The sequence below is a fragment of the Gouania willdenowi genome, chromosome 8 (assembly GCF_900634775.1).
Source record: "Gouania willdenowi chromosome 8, fGouWil2.1, whole genome shotgun sequence".
Taxonomy (NCBI): Eukaryota; Metazoa; Chordata; class Actinopteri; order Blenniiformes; family Gobiesocidae; genus Gouania; species Gouania willdenowi.
This window is the reverse complement of record NC_041051.1, coordinates 30,806,941-30,826,975: the sequence shown is the minus strand read 5'-3', so window position 1 is coordinate 30,826,975 and position 20,035 is coordinate 30,806,941. Positions and strand designations below refer to the sequence as shown.

The window sequence follows — 20,035 nt, the reverse complement described above, 5'->3', positions numbered from 1 at the left end:
GGGGGATCTGGGTTACCACTGAAGAGGGATGATTAAAAATGACGTCGTCCTGAGAGTTGACCGCACTCACAATTCCACGTTAGCTGCTTTTCATCCATCAGCTTCTTTTGCAAAGACAAAAGAAGGATCGGAGGCCGTTGGATGATATTGATCGTTGGATGTTTGGGGGATCTCAAAAAGAAAAATCCAGCATGTACTCAACGCTAGGGGTTCTCAACCTTAAGGTCACAAGACACTGGGAGTGGGTCGCCCGATGCATTCAAGAAACTAAGAATAAGAACAATTTGAGCCCATTTTTACTCTTTTTCTGCAACAACACCAAACTTGCCATATTTTAACCAATTTTCACAACTTTTTCTTGTCATATTTTTGCTCCTTTTGAGGCATTTTTGCTAAATTACCCTCATTTCTGTCACTTTTCCATCAAAATTCAATAAATTTTTGGCACTTATAAAGCCTTTCCACCACTTTTCCCACTTTATGTTACATATGTTGACCCATTATTGTCACTTTAAAACTCTTTTTACCACAATTCATGCATATTTTGGCCAATTTAACCACATTCACAATTTGTCATGCCCATTATTTGTCAGTTTAAACTAACTGTTCCAATATTGAACCCTTTTTTACCAATTGTTCTGTCAGTTTTTGGCCACTCTAATATGCAACTTCTATGGTTTTTAAAGTCCCATTTCACCCACTTTTACACCATTTTTGGTGACTTTTAATCCATTTTATTTCTAATTAAAACAAGATTTATTATTAACCTTTTATTAATATATAGTTTACATTTTTGAAAATGTTTTGTATCCATTTATTTAAAAAATATTGAATATATATATACAAAAATATGATTGTTATTGTTATTTATTATTATGATCTTATTCTTAATTTTATTATATTTTTTGTATCTAATATATTCATTAAAAAAACAATATCATAAATATACAAAAATAATAACAATAATTATTAATTAAATTGTTATGATCATTATTTTAATGCTGCTGCATCACTCTGTCTGTGCAGCTGCTGTGTCTCAATAATAAGTCGTATGCCAGGCTGAGCTGCATCCGTCCCCATCCATCCACAACCCAGCATCCATTCTCTGCTCCGTCCCTCTGTGAAGTTATAACTCGACTCACTGCGACTCTCGTGCAGGATCAGACAAAGCAAACTGTGACGGCACAACGCATTCTGGCTGAAATCAATCACGGTGAGCTTTAGTCCATCTGTGGAAAAGTAAACTCAGCTGCCAAAACTCTCATCTCAGCTCCAGACAGCTGGGAGAGCGACAGATAACAGAGGTGGTAAATAAAAAAGTGCCAATCATGGCAAAGCAAACAGCCTCCAACCTGCACAAAGAAGCTAGCAGAGCCGCAGGAAAGCTTCTTTAATGTAGTTTCATCCTCATTTAAAGTTATTACATTAACTGACCTCAGACTCCGTGTGAATACGTATAAACAAGCCACGCCCAGAAGAGTTGGTTTCCTCTCGTTTCGGACACTTTTTGTCTCGACACTCCCGTGCAGCACAGCTCATTTTCAAATTTAAACCCTCCTGTTAGCATACGAAGCTCTTCATAATAAAGCTCCAGTTTAAAGACCTCTACGTGTCCCATTTTTCCCAGCAGACCCCATCGATCCCAGTCTACAGAGGGTCTAAAAGTAGGAAGTTCAGCTCCTCACTTATGAAACCAGCTCCCAGTTTCATAACTGGTTCCCAGCAACTCTCTTTCAGTTATTTCATTAATCTATGGCAGGGGTGCCCAAAATCTTTTCATTGACGGGCCAAAGATTAATCGTAGTAGAGGGTCACGCGCCAAAACCAGTGCATGAAATTAAATATGCCAATAACAAAACTGTACAAAATAAACACTTTAAAGACAGGGTAAGTCATTTTTGAACACTAGCATGATTTTGAAAGTAACATCCTCCGAGTGCTGCGCTTTTACCCGCCCTCTCCCCTCTGTGCTCCCTCTAAAGCCACGCCCCTCACTCACACGTACGAGCACTGGTGCTCCAATATCCAATAGCAGATCTCAGCTCATCGCTTGTATTGTGTAGAAACTACGTCGTCTTATATATCATTCAGCGGTAAGTAAACACTAAACTTTATCATTTTATATGTTAAAAAACATGAGTAAAAATTGTCACTGGTGACACGCTTTGAGTGTGGGCTCGTGCACGTCGAGAACAAGCAGGGAGACGTGATTAATAACAAACAAGCCATCTTTTTCTATTGGTCAAAGTTCTTACAGATTTACAGCTGCTACAGATGATGGATTTTCTCCGTTCCTTTTTCAGAGCACATAAGATCTTAATTTCTGTCATAAAGACAATGTCAACCAAAAACTTAAAAAGTGCAGTTCCTGATCTGTGGTTTGTAGTTTATCACCTCGTGATAAAACTGCGATATTAAAACGGTGCCGTGTGCCGCTGAGAGTCGGTGTGGAAGCAGCATCGACTTGGTTTTCTGGTGTGAAACCAAAGTTCCTGTCCTTCTGACGTTGACCTCCACCCACATCAAAACAGTGACCTCGGTGCTAATCACGGGCCTCCTGAGAGCCTCTTTTCAAAGGCTTCAGAAACGCAGCGAAGGTCGTCCCTGTCGTTAGCTATTAGCGCGGGGGTCAAAGCTTTCATTTGGACGTTGGCGGTGATGTGGATTGAAAGCGTTTGGCCACACGTACCATTCTCCTTCACTTTCTCTCTCTCTTTTCCAGGACTGGAGACGTCCTCGCAGCTCGCAGTCGTGGCAGAGATAACCGGCCTTCCTCTTTACAACAGACATATGGCTAATTAGCATCGACATGACCAAAGCGTGACGTTAATAGTAATGGAGTCCTCTGGTGAACGTGCACTGATCACACTTTACCTATAAGGCCTCATCAAACTGATATAAACTCAAACTGAAGTGCGACGATTAGCTCAAATGCTAACGGACACGACGGACGTTTCAAAAGGAAGCTGAACGTACTGTTAGTGTTGAAATTTTACTGAAGTAAAAGTAAGTCAAATACAGTATTAGATATCTAAAACTCCATTTATGTTGTCTGTAATGCACAAACAATTGTAGATATCAACAAAATAACATTCAAAATAAAAAAAATTATATATTTAATTAGAATAGCAACTAGTCCAGAATACATGGTGGACCCATAGCTGAATTTATGAACTCTAAACCTGAGAAAATATGCATTATACATTTAATCTGATTGGTCGGCTATGATGTGATGCATTTGATTGTTGTGTGGTCATTTCATTTTTTTGTAGTTTCACAATGACCGTTTATCATAAAATATAAAAATATTATATGTTATAATATGAAAATAATAAATTACTATAACGGCTTGGTGTAAAAATGTAACGGATTACTTTACTTTTTTTTTTAAATGTACTTAAGTAGAACCAAAATTATTGATTTAGAAATATACTCAAAAAAGTACAAGTACCCATCAAAGCTGTGTGTGCTCTACTGTGTGCAAAGGTGAGAGAGCGCTCTGAAGGTGTGTGTGTGTGTGTGTGTTAATGGAGCGGTTAGTGAGGCTCTTAAACACTGAGTTTACAGTATTATAGACTTTAAAGAATTAAAGTCCTTTTCCCATCCCCGTCTGACTCACACACTGACAGAGCTGAACCCATGCAGCGTTAGCTTTAGCCCAAAGTGACAGCTGTGAGGTCTCCCCTGTGCCTCTGCACTCTGAACGCTGACACGCAGGGAAGTGTCAGCCAATATATTAGGCCTTAATAACACTCCGACATGCCATCGAAATACACGTAAACACGTTTTAAACACACTTTAGATACACACAAATCTCTTTAAACATATTTTAAAACACCTTTAAATGTAATAAATGACATTTATACACATTTTAACAAAACACAACACATTTTTACTCATTACAACACATTTAAAAACCATTCAAACCTATATAAAGACACTTTAAATACACACACAAACCTACCAAAACCCACTTTAAACCATTTAAACCTATTAAAACACAGTTTAAAAACATTTAAAACTATTAAAACAGTTTAAATACACATCAAACACACCGAAACCGATCAAAACATTTAAACCCACACACCTGAACGTATCAACGCATTTTAAACTATTGAAACAAACTTTAAATACACTTCAAAAGCAAACTAAAACCCATTAAAACACACTTTAAATACACATCAATCAATCAAAACACACTTTAAATCCATTCTAAACCTATTAAAACACACTTTAAATCCATTTTAAATGTGACTAATCAGTCTACAGTCACTCTAGGAACATGTTATTGGCTAAGTTTTCTGATTGGCAGCTTCTTCTTGAACCAATGACGTGTTTGCACTATAGCACTAACAGTACAATGCACAATCCTGCATCAAGCAGCTGATTATTTGGTTGTACAGTAAATGAAGTTACTGTAACTTTTCTGAGAGACGCGGAGGATTTAAAGCTAACGTGACTATTTTGCTCTTTGTGCACATGTGAACAATGACACATACTGTACGTCTTTGTTCTCTTTCTCCTTCAATGACAACGCCTCAGAGGGAAATTAGCATTGGGCCCTAATCAGCCCTAAATGTGCTGATGTGCAGGACGGAGGTCACGCTAATCGAGGCTCATTGATTTATTAGCGAGCCCTTGCTCCGTCCTCGTCCTGCCTCAGAGTCTCGTTGCTTAGCGAGAGAGATGAGAGTCTGTGGCTCTACTTATGATTCACGCCAGCGTTCACTCAGCTAATGACTTCACTCAGGAAAGCGTGAGCAGAGACGTTCAGATGGTCAGTTTTTACTCGGTTACCTTTTTCTCCATAATAATTGACGTGAAATTTCTACGAAAATGGTCAATTGTAATTTAACGCAAAACTAGGGAACCACGTTACAGTTCTATGTACAGTTCTACACATATGTAGTAAACAATTATTAAAATATGTTTCATATCAAGCTTTCTCACATTTTACCATTAAAGGGGCAGTATTATGAAAACATCACTTTATAATGGTTTTGCTACAGTGATATACATCCTTTAGCCTCATTCAGAGGGACAAAGATGAAAAAGTTCTAATTCCTCCCTCCCTTGTTATTCCACATTTTGTAAAAACTCAGCTCCAAACGGGCGAGTTGGATTTTCCTCGGGTTGTGACATCACTAGGAATGTAACGATTAATTGAAAGGCAGTTAAAAATCGATTCATAGGTATCACGGTTCACATCGATTCTCTGAAAATTGAATTGCAGTACTTTTTTTTAAACAGCTATATTTATCCTTCTCTTGTCCAAATGAGGCGGCGGGCGAAATCTGCTACTACTTTCTTTCCAGCCGCCTTCTACTCTTAAACCAGTTCATAAATGATTCCTTACCCCTTTAGCACCGAAAGAATATCTGTAATATTACGTGAATATCTGTAAAAGTCACGTTTTTCTATTAGCTCTGTCTGCTAGCGCGTAACATCTCTTCTTCACTGCACAGAATAGCTGCATCCCAACCGAACACTGGGTTACCAGCACCCTCTGCTGGTCCAAACAAATATCGTAAATACAGTGCAGACTGTTTTTTTATTTTTAAGTCCAATTATTAGGGTACAAAATACATTTTCAGTTGCACTTTTAAAAAGAAAAAGAACTATTATGCAGTTTTGCATTGTTTACTATAGAACCAGAATTAAAATTAATATGCTTCTTCCTAATTTGTAATATTCCTTTATTTATTTCATTCAAGATTTATTTTTAGTTGAATTGCATTGTTTTGAATAGTTTATCAAGGGCTTATTTTGACAATGAAAAATAAAAGGTAAATAGTACAGTATTTTCTAGTTTTTTCCCCCAAAAAATAAAGGAATATGTTTCAGTCATCATTTGTCTACATTCCCATTATGTAAAATAAATCGTGAGAGAATCGTATCATGAACCCAGTATCGTGAATCAAATCGTATCGGGAGTTGAGTGAGTAGTTACATCCCTGGACATCACATTGCGGAAACTCCTCCTCCTGACAATCCTGGCTCCTCCTACCCTATAAAAACGTGAGCTCCTCCCTCTTCAACTACCTCACAGCTAAAACAAACACTAACAAGGGAGGGAGAAAACAGAACTTTTTCAACTTTGTCCCTCTGAATGAAGCTAAAATGATGTATATCACTGTAGCAAAACCATTATAAAGGGAATTTTTCATAATGCTTCCCCTTTAATTGACATATTTAACACCGGACAGAAGGTAGAGATAAAATGAATTCTTTAAGGAAAAGACTTCTTCATTGTTAATTGTGAGGACAGTCGGGTTTGTGCTAAAAGTTCTCCTTCTGTCTTCTCTCTCTCTCTCTCTCTAAACGACTGCAGTGACAGTCGGACACTGCAGTCGTGCTCGTCCTATTCGCAGTAATCCTTCTTTAATGTGAGGACGCGCTCACAGCTTTGTGTTTTACAAGCCGTGGCGCCTCCTTTCCCCTCTAACAGGATATAAAGTTAGAGGGCCTGAACGTTTACCTCGGTCAACCAGGACGAACGCGATTATGTTTTAATTTACAGGCCCCAGGTCTGCACACCGTGTGTTTTATGTCATTTGATTTATCATCTGTTGCCGTGGAAACTGTTAAAAGCTCAATGTCACGGTGACAGAAGGAAAGCTCCGAGATCAGACGGAGTCAACTTCAGCCCAAGACACACTCGGAGATGCTCAATAAATGGATGGAAAACTGTTCTGAAACAGTAAAAAAAATATGAACAAGGGTTTATTCTTCTTTATTTATTTAAAATCAGGCCTGAATATGACACAAAAATACCTCACGTATATGTTTTGGAACAATATATCACATTTATACATAAATATCTACAACTCTATTAATGCTATCTATAATGTAAAAACTATTGTAAATATCAACAAAATAACATTCCCACTACAAATTGTAGATATGATTAATTAGAGTTACAACTAGTCCAGATTACATGGTGGATATAGTGACCATCTCTGAACCAGACCCATTGATTTTATCGGGCAAAGCCAAAGCCAGCTCAGGCCAGTGTCTGCTGTGAGGCCCCAGGGGTGACCCCGGTCCGCCATTCTGTCATTAATGTCAGCGACAGATGATCAAAACATGCGAACAGCAGCGGGTCGGACGCCGAGCCTAGAGGTACTCACATAGAACACACAGAAAACAGAGAGAAACCACAGAACACACACACAACACAGAACACACACACACAACACAGACAGAAAACACAGAATACAGCAAGAACACACAAAGAACACACACAGAGAACACAGAACACACACACACAACACAGCGAGAACACTCACAGAGAACACGCAGAAAGTCTTTGTGGGCGCCAGAGTATTTGTGATATTAAAATGAGGTCACGATCCAAAAAAGGTTAAAAACCACTGGATTAAACATATGTTTACAGATGTTCCCTTTTGCTGTTTCCCTTTGTTATTATTCCTCTGAATCCCTCAGCGTCACTTTTAGCATGGGGTGTGTGTGTGTGCACATGTGAGTGTGTGTGTGGCCCAGTAAAGCTGAGGATGATGTGAGTTCTGACATGATCTAAAAAGCCACGGGCGCCTCATATTGCGTCTCAGCTGGATTACATAACATAACCCAGAGAGGATGTGAGAAGAGAACCGCCTCGTCACTGGGAACACACACACACACACACACACACACACACACACACGGAACATCCCACCCACCTCCTCACTATCACGTCATGGTCGTGTCCCCCCTCCCCAATTCTGTGATGTCACTTCCGGCGGGACTTCTTCACCTGACGTGACATCATCATCATCATCATCATCTTTCTGTTACATAACGACCCCGTCCTCAGTACCGCCTGCACTGAGCAGCAGCAGCACCCAAAGGTGCCCAGAGGCCCCTCATTACAGGGGACAGCAGGTGTGCTGAGGAGGAGGAGGAGGACGAGGGAGCTTCTTTGTCACGCACCTGAGAGAGTGAGACATGTGAACTCAGAGCTGCCAACCTCCAGCTTTACCAACATTAGAGGAAAATATACAAAATGACAACAGAAATTTGACTCAAAAAACACTTAAAATGACAGGAAAAATACACAAAAAGACCAAAAAACACACAAAATGACTAGAAAAACACATAAACGGACAAAAAACACACAAAATGACAGGAAAAATACACAAAATGACTAAAAACAAACAAAATGACAGGAAAAATACACAAAATAAGATGGAATGAGATGGCAGATTGGGTGAACACATCTGAAGCACATGCTCGTATGTTGAACAAAACTGCGCTTTAAATGATATTTAGCTGGAAATTAAATGTGCTAATCAAAATATAAAGTAATCACAGAGTGTATGAACGCTCCTAATATCACCAGAGGAGAAAAAAAATAGTTAAAAGGAAATGTTTTTGCGTCGCTTCAGAAACACACAGGTATGGGGACGCCGAGGGCTGACAATGTTGCCTTGATTGCTGAATTAACTGTTAGAATTAAGTTATTTCCACACTAATGGACGATAAGCTAAAAAAAAATCACCCATAAACTCACAACTACGGTGGCACAAAATGAACAGAGACTTAAATCGGCAGAAGAGCGGATATCGACCGTGGAAGACTCCAATTCTCCAAACTAAAGTAGCTGAAACAGAAACACAGCTAAAAACAGCAAATGACAAAGTGATGGACCTGGAAAGTCGAAGTTGTCGGGACAAACTCAAAATCCAGAACCTGAAAGAAGGAATTGAAGGGACTGACCTGAAAATATTCCTTGAATCTATGCTTCTGAAACTATTGGGCCTCCAGTCTAACATAAGGACATAAGCAGGACGATAGACTGCCAGTGATGATCCTAAAGCTCCACAATTCCAGCGTCAAAGACAAGATTATGCGTTAGAAAATAAGAACCTCTCTATCTACCCAGATCTATCTCCAGCTGTCTGTGAACAACGACGGGGTTTCAACAAGGTGTTGATCAAAAAGAAAATCAGATTCAACATAAAATTCCCCCGCAACCAACTGTTTTTGAAGGGTGACGACCCACCGGCTTTGCTGGAAAGGTAGTCTCCTCTGTCTGCATCAAATCACTTTACCTGACCATCCTATTTAACATCATAGAATAATAACACTGCCTTTCTCTCCCTCAAAGGATAATGTGATTGAACCCTTGATGCTATTCATATTTTTTAAAGTCCAATTGTTAAGGCACAAAATACATTTTCAGTTGCTTTTTTAAAAAGAAAAAGAACTATTATGCAGTTTTGCATTGTTTACTATAGAACCAGAATTTAAATTATTAGGCTTCTTCTTCATTTGTATTATTCCTTTATTTATTTCATTCAAAATTTATTTTTAGTTAAATTTCATTGATTTGAATAGTTTATCAAGGGATTCTTTTGACAATGAAAAATAATTAAATACAGTATTTTCTAGTTTTTTTCCCAAAAAAAATAAAGGAATATTTTTCAATCATCATTTGTCTACAGTCCCATTTTGTAAAATTAATTGTGAGAGAATTGTATCGTGAACCCAGTATCGTGAATCGAATCGTATCGGATATATTGAGATAAAAAATGACAAAGGCAAAAACACGATCGTGGATGTAATTTACCGCCCCCCCCTAGACTCTGATCTAAACATTTTCAATACTAAACTGGATGAAACCCTACTAAATATACATAAACTAAATAATACGTTTTTCTTGGAGACTTCAATATTGACGTCTCCAAGGACGATGCAGCCAGGAATGACTTCATTAATACACTGCACTCCTCCTCTTTCCTTCCAACCATAAATATATTTTCTAGAGTCACAAATACATCTAGAACTATCATAGACAACATCATCACAAACGTACAAAACATCAGGCTTGAATCAAAACTTTACTCTCTGATATATCTGATCATTACCCAATAATACCGACTGAATGTAAACCTGCAAGCTAAAGTACGGAACACTGTCTACCTCTGCTGTGATCCTGACATTGCATATGATTGTCTGGTAAATGACATAACAGACTCTATTCTCTGTTCCATTCCTACGAAGACTGTCATACACAGTAGGGCAGCACATAAACCCTGGCTAACAATGGGAATCCTTAATTCCATTAAAGAAAAAATAAACTATACCAATTATATGTTTAAAAAAACAAATGTAGAGAGTAAAACCAAATATAAGGAGACTACAAGAATAAACTAACTCTAACACACACAATCAGGAAAAGCAAAAGTAGTCACTTTTCTGAACTTATAAAAGCCTCACAGGGAGATTCTAAGAAATCATGGAAAGTGTTGAACAGTGTCCTCAATAGGGGCCATAAAGACACAAATAATACCAATCTTCCAAATGAATTGAATAATTATTTTGTACCTATACAGTAGGTGCTAATCTCTCAAAAAGGATTACTCAACCACACAGTGTCTCCCACAAACAATACATGTCAGGCAATTGAACTGTATAATATCATAACGGCCCTGAAGAGTTCTAACTCTGCTGGAGAAGACAAGATTAGCAGCAAAATATAAAAAAGTCTTGCCAAAGAAATCATTGAACCACCAATCTCTCAGTGATCACAGGAACTGTTCCCAGAATGACAAAGATTGCAAAAATAATCCCAATCTTCAAATCTGGTGATCAAAATGACAAATTAACATCCCATATCCATCCTACCCAAACTCTTCAAAAAACTGGAAAGAGTGGTTTACAATAGACGTAGTAACTATCTCAATAAACTGAACATACACAGCCAACCCCAGTACGCCTTCAGTAAAAAGCACACCACCAGTATGGCGATACTTGATCTTATCAAAAAGATCAATGATGCAATTGAAAAGGGAGAATATGATATCGGTGTATTCCTAGACCTCTCAAAGGCCTTCAATACGATGGACTTCACCATACTACTGTCAATCACTGAACTGGTTCAAGAGCTATCTGCACCAGAGACAAAATCACAAAACAAAAACATATATGGCGTCCCACAAGGATCCATATTGGATCCGCTCCTCTTTATTATCTTTATAAATGATCTGGAAAATTCCTCAAAGACTCTCCACAAAGTAATCTTTGCAGACGACACAAACCTGTTCCTATCTCACCAGAATGAGCTCAATAAAGAGCTTCAGAATGTAGATTACTGGTTCAAAGCAAACAAACTATCCCTAAACACTAGTAAAACCTACGACATAATATTTTGTCCAAATAAAAAACAACTTCACTTTGAGGACCTAATTTCCAGATCAAAATACAGGGAGAGAAGCTAAAGAGAGTGAAGACGACTAAATTCTTGGGGGCTTTCATAGATGGCTGTCTAAAGAACTATCAAAATATGTTCTTTAAGCTGAGACACCTGCTTCTCCAAGCAACACTACTTATTCTTTACAAAACTCTCTTTGAACCTCACCTAAACTACTACAATGTAATATGGTGTAACACTTACCCCACTCATCTAAAAAAAACTGGAAAGACTACAAAAACACTCCTATTTTCTCTAGGTATGGTCTTTTAACAAAATAATGCAAGTACTATGTATCAGGTGGTCTCTGCTTGAACAGTAGACTATGTGAGCTCGTTCCGATCTGCTATCCCCAACACACCCACCTCACCCTTTGTGTGTATTTTTGTAGTGTTTTTGAGTCATTTGGTGTATTTTTCTTGTCATTTTGTGTATTTTAGAATTCATTTTGTGTATTTGTCTGTGTTTTTTGTCATTTTGAGTGTTTTTTGAGTGTTTTTGAGTCATATGGTGTATTTTTCTTGTCATTTTGTATATTTCCCTCTAATTTTGTGTTAAATGTGATTTTATAGTTGTTTTTTTTTTTTTTAGTAATTCAGTGTTTTTTTGTTGTCATTTTGAATGACTCGATTGTGACTCTGTTGTTTACTGTGTTAATTCTCAGATTGGCCATTATTCTAAATGCTGACATGAATGTTGATCACGTGACCCTGGGATCAGATATAATCACATTTTTGTGGCCCTGATGCTGTAGACTTACATGATGATATGTGGGATATAGACGTAAACTTTGATGTGATAATCACTCCGGCCTGAATGTGTAGCTCCAGTGCGTGATGTGAGAGACAGGCCTGACCTATATAAGATGGAGGCTGAAATATTTATGGATGTGTGTGTCCTAATTGGCAAGCCACTGGGAGCGCTGCGTCCTCCTCCTCCAATCACAGCCTGGGATGAGTTTAACACACACACACGTGCGGAGTGGATGATCAGAGGTAACAGGGTCCCATATCTGTCGGCCAATGAGACGCTTCGATAGGAGGTGGTCCTGCACTGTTTGTTATTATGACACATGACTAGATGAGGACGATCAGGACATTCTTTGTTTCTCTGCTTTGGTTAGTTCATCTGTCAGAGGGAGGAATAAGGAATGACTTTGGTTAAAGAGTCCAAACTTTCTACGGAATCAGGACTTACTGATCACAAAGAAACAAGAAAGAAAGAGCAAACAAAGGGACAAATACATAGAGAGAGAAAGAAAGGAAGGAAGACTTTTGACTTTCTAAAAATTATGTTTATGAAACTCTTTAGGTACTGATTTAAAAAACAAGGAAGGAAAGAAAGAAAGAAAGAAAGAAAGAAAGAAAGAAAGAAAGAAAAAAAGAAAGAGAGACTTGACTTTCCAATACATTTATTTATGAAACGCTTTCAAAAAGTACACAAATATTACAACTTTAATCTCAAAACATTAGGATTTTGATCTCAATATATGACGCCTTAGATGTTTTAATATTACGACTTTAATCTCAAAACATTAGGATTTTGATCTCAATATATGACGCCTTAGATGTTTTAATATTACGACTTTAATCTCAAAACATTACGACTTTGATCTTAAAATGTTACGACTTTAATCTTCAAACATTACGACTTTGATCTCAATATATGACTTTGATCTCAATATATGACTTTGATCTGGAAACATTACCACTTACTTTAATTTCAAAACATTACAACTTTGATCTCGATATATGATGCCTTTGATCTTGAGATTTTATGCCTTTGATCTTGAAATATTACGACTTTAATTTTGAAATATTACGTATTTGATCTTGAAATATTATGATTTATTACGTAATAGTGATTTTTCATGTCACTATTTAAAATTAATAACCAAAGTGATCATCAATAAAGTTAAGAACAAAAGTAGTTCTTATGTTTTGCATGTATTTTTGACATCCTTTGTTGTGTTTTGAAAATTATTTTGTGTATTTCTGTTGTAAATTTAAATGCTTATGTCTCTCATTTTATGTAATTTTGTTGTAATTTTGTTTATTTTTCTCTCATATTGCATGTTATTATTGTTGTTTTGTGAGTTTCTGGAGTCGATTTGTGTATTTTTGTCAATGTTTTGGATATTTTTCAGCAACTTATATTTTGTGTATATTTGTTGTACTTTTGTGTACTTTTATTTTAGGATTGTTGCCCTTTTGTTTATTTTTCTGTACCCATGAAAGCAACTCAATTACAGTAACGTGAGTACTAAGGACGAACCCTAACTATTTCCCTAGTTGTGGACGTAGCTCGTGTTGGGTTGCTACCTAAACGTCTCTTTAACGGTAACCACGGCGACAGTTCATCAGGACCTCGGAGTCTTTGTTGTGATTTTTGGGATTAGCCGAGCAAACGAGTTGGCCGAGCTCTGCTGTCTTTGCTGCTTCGAAGGAAAGGCGAGCGGAAATCAATGAGCCGTGTTTACAGAGTACACAGCTACACAACTACACACAGCTACACAACCCACTGTAACACTGCACGCTATGTTACACACAGCCAAGCAGGAGCAGCAGACGAGCTGCTTGGCAGGAGCTCAAAGTGGGACACACACTGTATACACACACACGGCTGTGTGGAGAGCAGAGGCCCGGGGGCCACACGCGGCCCTCCGTCTAATTCTGTACGGCCTCCACAGAAAATGTACAAAATAACTCCAAAACACAAACACAGTGAGTGACAAGAGTACACAAAATGACAACAGAAATACACAAAATAACAGAAAAACCAAGAAAACGTGTGTGAAAATGCAACAAAACGTCACAAGAAAATACACAAATTACTACCAAAAGAGAAAATATGGCTGAAAAATACACTAAACAGCAGCAGAAATTCACAAAATTACTCAAAACACACAGTGAATGCTAAGAAAAATCAACAAAACACAATAGAAACACGCACAAAATATCAAAAAACAAAGAAAACAACACTGAAATGCACAAAATAACTCCAAACACAAATTAACACAAAATGAGAATAGAAACACGCAAAATACCAAAAAAAACAAAACAAAGAAAAACAATAGCAGACATACATAGAATTATTCCAAAAACACACAAAATAGCAGAAAAATACAGAAAACAAAAGAAACAAAGCACACAATGACTCCAAAAGAAATTTACAAACCTACAGAAAATACTGAAGGGAATAACTAATCCAAAAACAAACAAGAACACAACAAAAATACACAAAAATTAGAAAAGAAATGACTCCAAAAACAACAATAAAGCACAATAAAAAAATTCAATAAATAAATACATCCAAGAACACAGAATGAAATCAAAGATATACACAATGGCAACAAAAATACAAAAAAGCTCTCCAAAATCATACAAAACAAATACACAAAATGAGGATATCAAAATATGCAAAAGAACATCAAATATAGAAAGTGACTCCAAAAAACAAAGAAAACAACAGGAAAGAAAAATGCAAAATAAGAAAACTAAGGGAACACAGGAAAAAAAAAAACAAAAAAAAAACACAGGGAACAAACAAACAAAACTCACTAAATCCTTTGTTCTTTCCCGTTTCAGTGCTCAGATTGGTCACTGTTCTAAATGTTGATCATGTGACTCTCAGATCAGACACAATCACATTTTTACAACTCTATAATGTCATTGATCAGATGCTTTTATCCAAAGCCACGTACAACACCAACAGTTTGGGTTTAACGACTTGCTCAACATCCCACAATGATGGACTGGGGGATTAGAACCAATGACCCTCTGAATACAGACCGCTTCTTTAACCATTACAAGGAAAGGAAGAACTTACGTAAGAAGTACTCAGACGGGTCTGCTTGATAGTCCGTCTCCTCTGGAAAGTGATCGATCTGTTTACACATTCCTTTGAAGTTTCCTGAAAGAGAAAAACACACAACAAAGCATTCAGGACACTTCTAGAAATGATGCAACAATCAACGTTGAAAAAAGACACAACACTACAATACACAACGTGGAGTGTAAACCTGTGACCACAAACGTCACACAGGGTTGGGTAGGCAGGGCGTTGCAAATCCAGACCACCAATGACAATTTCATATGTTTCGACTGGCAAGTGTTAATCTAACAAAATCAAGATCGTCAAAAATCATTAAAGAAACTTATACATATTATGAAAAATCTACTTTTGTAGTTTTCTTGATCACATGAGGTAACTTGAGTGTCCACCGTCACACAAAATGTGAAATACATCCATCCAGTCGTTTGTGCGTGGTCTGTGTAAGTCTTACAACAGAGAAATTTGCTCCGTTTCAAATGTTACACATTTGTGACGTCACATATGAAATCGAGAAATAAAATCCCCTCCCCTCCACTGCTAACTCCACCCATGGACTCCACCCCCAACCTGATGAAAACTTTCGCAAAAGTCTGCCATTGTTTTTCTCGCTAGTGAAGGAGTGATGGCTGCCAATAAAACTAAATACAGAACTTTCCTGCTGCCAGTGCTGCGCCTCCACAGTGAACGTACACTGTAGTGTATGCACTATTTGTTCATGCGGAGGTGTACTCCGCTCTTGTGTTTCGGTGCATTGGCGGACCTGTTATATCGCCTCGTATCGCTGATCTGACGTGTTTGTGACACAATGCAACGCAGGACTGCTGCTGCTGTGAGACTGACTTTTGCACTGAAAACTTTGGTTATCACTGATCATCCTGTAAAAGAGCGAGACATGAAGTGAGTCAGCATCTATAGACACGCCCACTCATGAATATGCATAAGTAGGCCTCATTTCAGAACTGCTCAGAAAGTGACTTTTCAGATGCTAAAACTCTGGAAAACAGGTGAGTTTGGGAAAATAAACCTCAAATACTATGTTTTTGGGGTTCTTAGAACAAATGGAGATGGGTGAAAAATTGCATAATATGTCCCCTTTAAACAATTGTTCCATAGCAGCCTCCATACTCTCCCAACAAGATACTGTATATCTCATGACATGGCAGCACATCCGTTGTTTGTGTTGGAAACACAGAAACATGGAGAAAATGACAACAACAACAACTCGGACGATCTGGTCAAGGTCTGGACAAACGAGGGATACTGCCAGCATCCCACATTTGTCCAGACCTTGTCGGTGGTGCCGTGGCCACCAAACAGCAAACATGGAAGCAGAACAGGCGGTTCAGTGTGGCGCATCCACAAAGCCAATCCTTCCTTTTGTACCATTCACTGTTTAAAGTTCTGGCCTTTCCTTTGCTGAAGGTCTGGTAGCTCAAATGTTGCTCTCCCATCTTTTAAAAGCTGTCGGTTTTCCTCAAAAGAAAGTTGTGAAAATGTCTTTATCGTCTCTAGCGCTGCCATTATGCCTGTTATCCCGCCCACTAGCTAGAGAACGTAGCAGTGCTCTATCAATTCACTAATGCACTGTGAACGTACGTACAGCATTTAGCATAGCACAGCTACGTCCAAAGGCAGCGTAGCGATCTCCCTGATTCCATGTGCAAACATCCATACACTGATATGAGACGCAAAGGCAGAGCAGCAGTGTGACTTCGGGAGAGGGTGTGGCCTTCACCATAATACAGCGCAGGAGTGATTGACTGTGTGCCATACCAGGAAATAGCTGTGTTTAGTTCTTTGGGCGATGAAAAGCCAAAAATGCTGAGACTTTCAAACTTATAGGTACTGTATATCGGAAATTGAAAAATAAATTATAATTATAACAAATAATGAAAATGAATATTTCATTAATTTCAATTCACCCTTGGATTGCAATGTATTATTGCAATTGTTCAAAATAAAATAATATCATCATACATTACTAGTGCATATACATTGCTGGTGCAAACTAGAGAACTAATCAAATTACTTATTTTCCAGTCTAAAATCTGGGGCCCACTTAAGATAAACTGCTCCATATTTGGCCCCTAAACTAAAATGATTTTGACACACCTGAAATACGCAAACATATTAGGGTGCAACAAAGCTACAAAAATTTTTTTTTATATCTTTCTGTCCCCAATCTAAATTTGTTCCAATACCAAAAAAAAGATAACCAGGCAAAATATTAGCCAATTCTATTATTGTTTATGGGGTCCACCAAGCCAGTGAAAAAATCTAAAAACACCAATAATAACAGAAGATATGCATTATTTTGTTGTTTTTCTGAAGAACATAAAAAAACAGAAATTACAGCTAGATCATTAACTCATCATGCTAATCATGTAAATGTGTCAATAGTGGCTTATTATGCATCATTATCCAAAGCAAATAATATACCTTATTCCAACAGAAGAATAACCCAAATGCTATATTTAACGTAAAAATCGCTCATAATGGGGCTTATGTAAAAATTTGAACCTTGATGTGGACCCCATGAATATAAATTGATTGAACAAATATTTTGCAAGGCTTCATATTTTGGTCACTGGAACATAATTAGACTAGAAACTGATTTATTTTAAAACATTGTGGGGTTTGATGCATCCTAACAAACATGAGAACAAAATATGCCCAGGGAGAATTTTTAAATATCTAATATTGTCAGAGAAAGTCGTGATATCTGGTGAATGGATGCTTTTTTCCCACTCTTATCACATGAATGTATTTATTTAAACCAATAGGACAACATGGTTAACGTCTCCTCTCCATCTGATCACAGAAACAGATGTTGGCGTCTCTCCTGCCAGATGTTGCTGAGGCGTTCTTGACAGTGCGATGGGATGAGCACAGCGTGACCCCCTCCCCCACCCCCCACCTGGAGTCACTGATCTGCTCACCTGCAGAGTTTGTTGTAACCACATGTGACGAGGTTTCAATCGAGGGCGTTTGTTGTGATTGTCTCAGCGTGTGAAAAGTGACTAAAATGGGCCAAAAACAGTAAAGAAAGAAATGGGTAAATAAAGAGGAACCAGGTGGTTTGAAATGGCAAAGGTTAGCTTTAATGGGCAAAATGTGGCAAACAATAGTGAAAAAGGGCCAAAATAGGGAACAAAAAGATGCAAAATGTAGGGAAATAATGAAACTAGTGGTATTTATTGGGCAAAAGTTAGCTTATTTGGTTAAAACATTTTTTAAGAAAGGACAAAAATTGGATAAAAGTGTGAAAAAACAACCTTGGAAAAATGAACCAAAAAATGGAAAAAAGGGATATTTATTGGAAAAAAAATAGCTGAAAAAGGGGAAAAATGGAACAAAGGAAGCTGCATCATGGCCAAAGGAAATAGGTTAAAAATGGGTGTTGTGTGATGATGGGTCACTGGAGGAGTCTGAAAACTCATCTCCTCCTCATTCATGGACTATTATTATTGATTTGCAGCACCAAGAAGACACTGGTAATATGTAAGAAAATTTTACAACTCTAAAACGATGTTGTGTAGCCCTGTAACATTGTGTTGGTATATATCAGTATTGCAGAATGTGAAAAATTCATCTAAAAACCCCCAAAAAACCACTGGTATTTGATGCATCAGTCGACTGACCAGCAGTTCTGCAGAGATGCATGTTTTAAAAACATGCTTTAATATGTTGGGTTCCAATGTTACCATTTCCATTTTGTCTCAACCTATTTTCATGTAATTACTGACAAACTAAATGTTTACAAGTAAAATCTTGTAAATAATATTAAACATTGAAACATTTAGCTCAAAAATTCCCACAAGTTCCATCCCAACTGAGCAATTTCGCAAGATTTTCCACGGCAGATTCACATCAAGTCTCAAGGAAACGAAGCATCTTCTTTTTCCGGTGGGTTCACCTCTGGTCCAAAATCAAGAAAACATTGATTTTCACTCGCAGGTTTTCTGTTGGTGTCAGGACAATGAAGTGAGATAAAGACTTTTTTAAAAAAAAGGAAGAGAGGAAAGGAAAGGAGGGATAAAGAGAAGGAGTTTTGAAGGACAGAGAGGAATCGGGCAGCAGGAGGAGCGTCCAGGCAAATGCTGAGCCATTAAAACGCTATGCAGGGTTTATCCAGGCTGCAAGGCAATAAACAACACGGCACACAGTTACACACAGTTACACGCCTTCTTAAAGCTCTGCAACTCAAATCCATCAAATAAACCACTGTTGATTTCTTAATTTTAACGGCTTTAGTCTGTTTAAATCCTAAAAAAAGTCAAATATTTACACTTGTTTTATACGCTGAAGTTGATCTTTGCAAAAATATAATTTTACAATTAAGGTTAAGGAAAATGTATTAATACTGGATACCTCGTGGTTACCTTTAATACAACTGTGCATTTAACAAGCAAAATGTTTTAAAAGAAATTCCCCATTTTTTCTCTTCTTTTTTGCCCATTTTTTTTCCTATTATTTTCATTTTCTTTTTTCGCTTTTCATGCAAACTTTTCTCTAATTCACCAATTGAAGTTATTAAAACTAACTACATATGAATACAAATTGTTAATATTTTTTGTAACTTTTGCACTTGTTCATGTTTGTTTTAAAGGGATCCTCCTCTGTTTTTACAAACGTGTTTTTGAAATGTTCTTATTAGAAGACTTATGCCTAACAAAACGCATAATTTTGCACCATATTTGTTTAATCGTTTTATATATTATCTTACCATGTGCGTCGCCATGTTGAAATAACCTCATCATTAGCCCCTTTTGGTCCAAAGGAGGTCAAACATTCAGGGTCAAGTAGCAGCTTTTTTAGTCAAAATGACAACTTGTGCTGCTTTGGGTTGCTCTAAAAATCAGTAAAAGTTAAAAAAAATTTGGTGTAAACCTCTTTTGTTTACTGAGAGATGATAAATTAAAATCGTGACCCCAAAAGACTGTTGCCACAGGGGGCGACAGTTCCAACTCTGCTGTTTCGTAGACACCATTAAGAAGAACTTTGTGT

General features: G+C 37.5%; 1 protein-coding gene across 1 annotated transcript in view; it reads right to left on the bottom strand.

Moving 5' to 3' along the window:
- cacng2a (calcium channel, voltage-dependent, gamma subunit 2a) overlaps positions 1-20,035 on the bottom strand; it is a 61,639-nt gene that overhangs the window by 7,942 nt on the left and 33,662 nt on the right. The window contains exon 2 of the mRNA XM_028454273.1: positions 15,023-15,106. Coding sequence (XP_028310074.1) covers positions 15,023-15,106 — 84 coding nt within the window. The remainder of the gene's footprint in view (positions 1-15,022; positions 15,107-20,035) is intronic.